At 39.8% G+C, this 7,500-nt stretch overlaps 1 protein-coding gene across 1 annotated transcript in view; it reads right to left on the reverse strand.

The window, feature by feature from the left end:
* The window catches only part of LOC113827663 (osmotic avoidance abnormal protein 3), a gene marked incomplete in the record, with an annotated part of 100,939 nt that overhangs the window by 41,532 nt on the left and 51,907 nt on the right, over positions 1–7,500 (reverse strand). Inside the window, 1 exon segment of the mRNA XM_070122219.1 lies at positions 5,977–6,146. Coding sequence (XP_069978320.1) covers positions 5,977–6,146 — 170 coding nt within the window.

A 7,500-nucleotide genomic window follows, 5' to 3' on the forward strand; every position in this document is an offset into this window, starting at 1 on the left:
CGACGTTTAAATTCTTTCTTGTTTATTTTTGCGTCTGTTATAAAAGCTTTGAATAAATTACTTCGGGATAAAAGTGGGTTTATTGCACGGAATGAAAATATACAATAGGTTTATTGCCAGGCAGACTTGGGGCAGTTGTCCAGGTCACAAAATGGGCACAATATAATTTTCATTTATAGAGGATATAGTCTGAATTTTCTTCAGATTTAAAAAACGGAAGAAATGTTACAAGAATTTTAATGAGGATAATTATTTGCGCTGAACCAAACAAAAATAGAATATACAGTCTCATCGCCATTCCAAGATCAAGAGAAAGAAAGTGTCCAAGAAAAAGGGTTTCTTTCACCCCTTTGAGACCCCCAGGACACCCCCCCCCCCCGTAGTTGCGCGCCTGGTATAGTTTCTGCATGATAAAACTTTAGATCTCTACGTAACTTATTATGTTGCGGGGTAAAAAAAAAATAATAATAATAAATAAAAATAATAATAATAATAATAATAATTCCCCACGGGATGCCTAATAAGGTTTAAGACTAAAACATAATGATTTTTGATGTAGTTTGAAGTGTTCAGTCTGGTTCCATTAAGTTCTGAATAATCCATTGACTCAACATGGAATTACACTCTCTATCTACTTTGCATTCCATTTATGTACTTTTTCTTTATTTACTTTTTTCCTTTCTCTCTCTTTCGCTTTTCTTTTCGCTTCTCTCTTTCTCTCGATTACGTTTTTCCTTTTTTATTTTACTTTCTTCCATTCTCTTCCTTTTTTACTCCTTTCCTTTCTTCTTTTCTCTTCCTTCTCTTTTTTTAATCTTTATTCCCAATTCCAATATCCACTTCCTTCGCGAATCGACAAAAAAAAAAACTATACAATTCATGGCACTCATTTTAACTCGTATAATCGACCCACCATCTTGATTCTTGGCACAGATTGGCTCTGGCATACGCGACGACTGGCATATGACAATGACAACGGTCTCCTGTATCAAATATTCGATAAAATCCATCAGATGCAGCTATGTCAGTCTCACTGTCATGAATAATACAGCAACACTTGACATTTAAAAGAATAAAAAATATACATTAGGCACCGATTTCACGTCACTGGGTCAATACTTACGAAATGGACATATTTTATGGTATCTATATTTTTATTTTATTTTATGGTAGCTATGATATCTTTTTTTAATGTTTTTTTCTGGTTGTTTAACGATCTCTTATATGTATATTTACACCCGTTGCAAATTTGATTTAAAAATATATATAAAATTATTTATTCAAGATGCAATATCATTGAATTAAGTTCTTTGGACGAAAAAAAATAAGATGTATTTTGAAGTGAGACGAGAAACTTCAAGAACAAATAACGAGCGTAAAAAAAGATTATATAATTATCCTTTTAGGTTTGTATAAGCTTTATAAAGTACACAAGAGATTGGGTCTTAAAGTCGAGATTCGTTTACAGTCCGCTGAAGGTCATTGCATGAATGTGCAATACCTTGACCTTCTTTCTCCGTTAAATAAAGAATGGTTTGTTCTGGAAAGTTTTCTTCGTTCGTAAAAAAAAAAAAAAAAAAAAAAAATCTTCCTGGAGGTTTCTTCTTCTTCTTCTTCTTCTTCACCTGCTTCTCATTCTTCTTCTTCTTCTTCTTCTTCTTCTTCTCCTCCTTCATCTTCATCTTCATCATCATCTTCTTCTCCTCCTCTTCCTCCTCCTGCTTCTCATTCTTCTTCTTCTTCCTCTTCTTCTCCTCCTCCTCCTGCTTCTCATTTTTCTTCTTCTACTCCTCCTTCTTCATCTTCTCTTCCTCCTCCTTCTCCTTCTTCTTCTTCATCTTCATCTTCATCATCTTCTTCTCCCCCTCCACCTCCACCTCCACCTCCACCCCCCCTCCCCCTCCTCCTCTCCTCCACCTCCTCCCTCCCCCTCATCCTCCTCCTCCCCCTCTCCTCCCTCCTCCTCCTCCTCCTCCCCCCTCTCCTCCTCCTCCCCCTCTCCTCCTCCTCCTCCTCCACCTCCTCCTCCTCCTCCTCCAACCCCTCCTCCTACTCCTCCTACCCCTCCTCCTCCTCCTCCCCCCCCCCACACTTTCTTTCAGCGAACTTCATATACGTCATGGCGGGTTATTTTGGCGGGAAAACAGAAGCAAACAGCCAGGACAGTCGTTTGAGCCAAATAATTGCTTCTTATCCCAGAACAATTATCCAATTAGCTAAGAAGTTGGCGAAGGGGCTGAGGTACTTCAAGCACAGAAGCTTGAATTCTCTTCCTACCCTCCCCTTTCTCTGCTATGTATGCGTTTATCTTCCTTTTGCTCTATCCATTGTTCTGTTATTTTTTTTCTCTCTCCCTCTCTCTCCTTCATTCTAGGATTCATTTTTATTCTTCTTTCTACCTCATTCTATTAATTTTCTCTTCTTTCTACCTCATTCTATCATTCTTTTTCTCTCCTTCTCTCCCTCATTCTATCGTTCCGTTTCTCTCCCTCTCTCCCTAATTCTAGAATTCATTTTCTCCCTCTCTACCTCATTCTATTATTTTTTCTATCCTCCTCTCTCTCATTCTATAATTTCTTTTTCTCTCTTCTCCCTCATTCTAGTATTCTTTTTCTCTCATTTTCTCCTTCATTCTAGCATTCCTTTTCTCTCACTCTCTCCCTCATTCTAGAATTCATTTTCTCTCCTCTCTCCCTCATTTTATCAACTTTTTTTCCTTTTCTCCCTCAATCTAACACCTCCTTCACCCTCTCTCCCTCCTTTTATCACCCCTTTCCCTCTTTCTCCTTTCGCTAACGAATCTATCCCCCCTCCCCCTTCCTACCCCCCGCCCCCGTGACCTTGCCTACCGAGACACGCGAAAGACACGTGACCTCAGTCGAAACGAGGGGGGTGAGGGAGGGGAAGGGAGAGAGTGGGGAGGGAAGGGAAAGGGAGAGAGGGGAGGGGAAGGGAAAGGTAGAGAGAGGGGAGAGGAGTAAAGGGGAAGGAAAGGGAGGGGGAGAGAGGGGAAGAGGAAGGGGAAGGGGAGGAGAAGAGAAGTGAGAGGAGGGGTCCAGAAGAAAGGGGAAGAGAGGGAAGAGTGGGGTTAGGGGTCCAGCAGCGTGGGGAGAGAGGGAGAAAGGATTGGAGAGAGGAGTGGGGTCAGCGATCCACAAGAGAGAGGGAGAGAGAGGGAGGAGGGAGGAAGGGGGGGGGGCCAGGGACCGTCGCGTGTCGAATTGTACTGGAACGACCTCGCTGGACCCCCCCCGCCCCCTCCCCCGAACCCAAACCAACCCTCACCCTCCCCTCCCTCCACCCCCTTTCTTCCTTCTCCTATCTCCGCTTCCTCGGTCTCTTTTTTCTTCCTTTTTTCCTTTTTCCCCCTTCCTCTTCCTCCTTTTCCTCCTCCTCCTTCCTCCTTTTCCTTCTCCCTTCCTTCTTCTCCCCCTCCTTCCTTTCTTATCTCCTTCTTCCTCTCCCCTCCCTTCCCCATCCTGCTCTTCCCTCTTCCACTCCTCGTCCCTAACACCCCCCTCTCCCACCCCCTCCCATCCCCCTCCCTCCTCCTCCCATCCCCTCCCTCCTCCTCCTCCCATCCCCTCCCTCCTCCTCCTCCTCCTCCTCCTCCCTCCTCCTCTTCCTCCTCCCTCCCTCCTCTTCCCTCCTTCCTCTCTCCTCCCCCCTTCCCTCCTCCTCCCTCCTCCTCTTCCTTCCAGAGTCCTTGTTAAATTATGTAGTTGATCGATAAGCGACTTGTAGCATGCGAGACAGAACGCGAGAGTAGCGCCTTATTTGGGCATCGACTGTTACTCCTCAAAGCCGAAACGAAACAGCTCCTGTTGCCTATTTACACCTTCAAAAAAATCGGGCAGATTATGGACAATCCTCTTAAATAAATCCTTGGTAAATCTGAGAGCAAAGGATTACCAAATAATTTTTTTTCGATGCTAGGTTGACATGCGCTAGATTTAGCGGGAAAAGTCGCTAAGATGGCAACACTGGGAACAGCTGTTGTGACTGTAATGGGTATTTGGGTCATCACTAATTGCGAGAAATGCACTTATTGTGTCATTAGTATTATGAATGCTGTTATTGCCGTCATTATTATTCATATGAATATTATCGTTATTATTATCATCGTGTTATTATCCTTATTATTATCATTATTGTCATGATTACCTTTTTTATCATTATCATGGTCACTATCATTATCATTATTATTATTAATATCATTTTTATTATCATCATTATTAGTATCATCATTTTATTATCATTATTATCATCTTTCTTATCATTACTATTATCATTATTATTGTTATCATTACCATTATTGCCATTATCATGATTATCATCATTTCCCCATTACGTATTTATTCATTACCTCTGCCAAGGTTACGTTTTTAGTCGCGTTGGTTACTTGATTTGTTTGTTTGTTTGTTTGTTCGTTTGTTACTTAGCAGGATATCTCAAAAAAGTGACGAAGACATTATTATTATTATTATTATTATCATTATTATTATTATTATTATTATTATTATCATTATTTATTTATTTATTCTTATTTTTTATTTATTTATTCTTATTTATTTATTTATTTATTTATTTATCTATCTATCTATTTATTTATTTTACAAGAGGTGTATGTCTTTGTCTAATTTAGATGCCATTAAATTTTGTTACGAACACATTATTATTATTATTATTATTATTATTATTATTATTATTATTGTTATTATTATTATTATTGTTATTATTATTATTATTATTATTATTATTATTATTATTATTATTATTTATTCTTATTTATTTATTCATTTATCTATCTATTTATTTATTTATTTTACAAGAGGTGTGTGTCTTTGCCTAATTTAGATGCCATTAAATTTTGGTGGCGAGCAGGATCCATGTTGTTTATTAAAGATTACATCAGTTACCCCGAAGGCCATAGGGGTAACTATTGTTATTATCAGTATATTATGTTATTATATTGTTATTATATATTGTAAAATATATTATTATTATCAGTATAGTAAGATAGGGACAACTTATCGGCGTTTTAATTATTATCATTATCCATTTGCTTTGGCGGAGGTATGCGCTCTCCCAGTGCTTTAATTTAACTATTTATTAACTCAGGTTTTTTACAAATTAAATTATCTAAATTCTTTATAAAGAAATCTAATTTTACTGTTATATATTCCGTTTAAAGGAAAATTATCATAATTACTGATAATTAATAATCAATGATAAATGAATCATCATTTATTAATAATAAATGAATTTTTATTTAATAATGATAAAGGAATTAACATTTATCAATAATATGTGAATCATCATTTTTATCAATAATAAATTAATTATCATTCATTAATAATAAATGAATTATCATTTATTACCAACAGATTTTCATTTGTCACAGACTTTCACATAGTCTAATCTTTCATGTTGATTGCACACTCACATGCACTCATATCCAGGCTCTCATACGCTCATTCTTTGTTGCATGTGCAATTTCTCTTACTCTCATGCACTTTCTCATTCACTCTCAAGTACTTGCAACTTTCAATTAGTTTTTTTCTTTTTCTTGTGGTCATTTGCACTCTCATTCGCTTGTACCTAGCAACTTGTTTTTCTTCATTCTTATGCCCTCCTCAATCCTCCATCTCTGTCTCTTCCCCTCCTCTCCTTCCTCCTTCTTTTTCTTTTTCTTTAACTTTTTTTCTTCTTCTTTTCTTTTTCTTTTTCTTCCTCCCTCCCTCCACATCCACTTACTCCCTTCCTCCCTCTCTCACTTCTTCCCTCCTCCTCTACTTCCCACCTCCTCCCACCTCCTCCCCCTCCTCCTTCTCCTCCACCACCTCCCTTCCCCACCTCCCCCCACTCCCTCCCTCCCTCCACCACCTCCCTCCACCTCTCCCCTCCTCCTCCTCCTCTTCCACCTCCACCTCCACCTTCCCCTCCTCCACCTCCACCACCTCCCCCTCGACTCACCCTGAACGTAGACCCCCTTATCCGGGTGCTCCTTGAGGTCGAGCTTCTTCTTGGCGTCCGCTCCGAGGAGGTCCCGTATCTCCTCGTTGTAGATCTCGAGATAAGACGCCAAGACGAGGAATTTCATGTTTTCTGTCGTCTGGATCACCTCGAAGATGTGTTCGAACGCCCTGGAAGGAGAGAGAGGGAGATAGAGGGTGAGAGGGGGTGGGAGAATGTGGAATAAATTATGGGAATAAGGATAGGAAGAATAGTAAGAGAGACTTAGAATGGTGGGAGAATGTGGAATAAATTATGGGAATAAGGATAGGAAGAATAGTAAGAGATTGAGAATGGTATGAGAGCATGGGGATGGTTAAAAGTGTGAATATGAAATAAAGGATGAGAATAGGAATAATAAGAAGAGAAAGTAAGAAAAAAATCTCGTCTGGATCACTTCGAAGATGTGTTCGAACGCTCTGTAAGGAGAGAGGGAGAGACGGAGGGTGAGAGGGGGTGGGAGAATGTGGAATAAAGTATGGGAATAAGGATAGGAAGAAAAGTAAGAGGACGTAGGTATAAAATGCGATTGAGGATTTATCGAAATGTAATGGTTATTAGTATGAGACGGTCTGGGTCAAGATGTGTTCGAACGCTCTGGAAGGAGAGAGAGGGAGAGACGGAGGGTGAGAGTGAGAGGGGGTGGGAGAATGTGGAATAAATTATGGGAATAAGGATAGGAAGAAGAGTAAGAGAGATTGAGAATGTGGAATAAATTATGGAAGGAGAGAGGGAGAGACGGAGGGTGAGAGGGGGTGGGAGAATGTGGAATAAAAATGGGAATGGGGATAGGAAGAATAGCAAGAGAGATTGAGAATGGTATGAGAGCATGAAGACGTTTAGAAGTGTGAATATGAAATAAAGGATGAGAATAGGAATAATAAGAAGAGAAAGTAAGAAAAAAATCTCGTCTGGATCACTTCGAAGATGTGTTCGAACGTTCTAATGTGTTCGAATGCTCTGGAAGGAGAGAGAGGGAGAGACGGAGGGTGAGAGGGGGTGGGAGAATGTGGAATAAAAATGAGAATAAGGATATGAAGAAAAGTAAGAGGACGTAGGTATAAAATGTGATTGAGAATTTATCGAAATGTAATGGTTATTAGTATGAGACGGTCTGGATCACTTCGAAGATGTGTTCGAACGCTCTGGAAGGAGAGAGAGGGAGATAGAGGGTGAGAGGGGGTGGGAGAATGTGGAATAAAGTATGGGAATAGGAATAGGAAGAGTAGGAGGATGTGTGTATAAAAAAAGGTAATTGAGAATGGTACGAGAGTATGAGGACGGTTAAGAGTAAGAGAAACTTCATGTCTGGATCACTTCAAAGATGTGTTCGAACGCTCTGGAAGGAGAGAGGGAGAGACGGAGGGTGAGAGGGGATGGGAGAATGTGGAATAAAAATGAGAATAAGGATAGGAAGAAGAGATAGAGAGATTGAGAATGTGGAATAAATTATGGAAGGAGAGAGGGAGAGACGGAGGGTGAGAG

This window comes from Penaeus vannamei, chromosome 5 (genome assembly GCF_042767895.1).
Source record: "Penaeus vannamei isolate JL-2024 chromosome 5, ASM4276789v1, whole genome shotgun sequence".
NCBI classification, from domain to species: domain Eukaryota; kingdom Metazoa; phylum Arthropoda; class Malacostraca; order Decapoda; family Penaeidae; genus Penaeus; species Penaeus vannamei.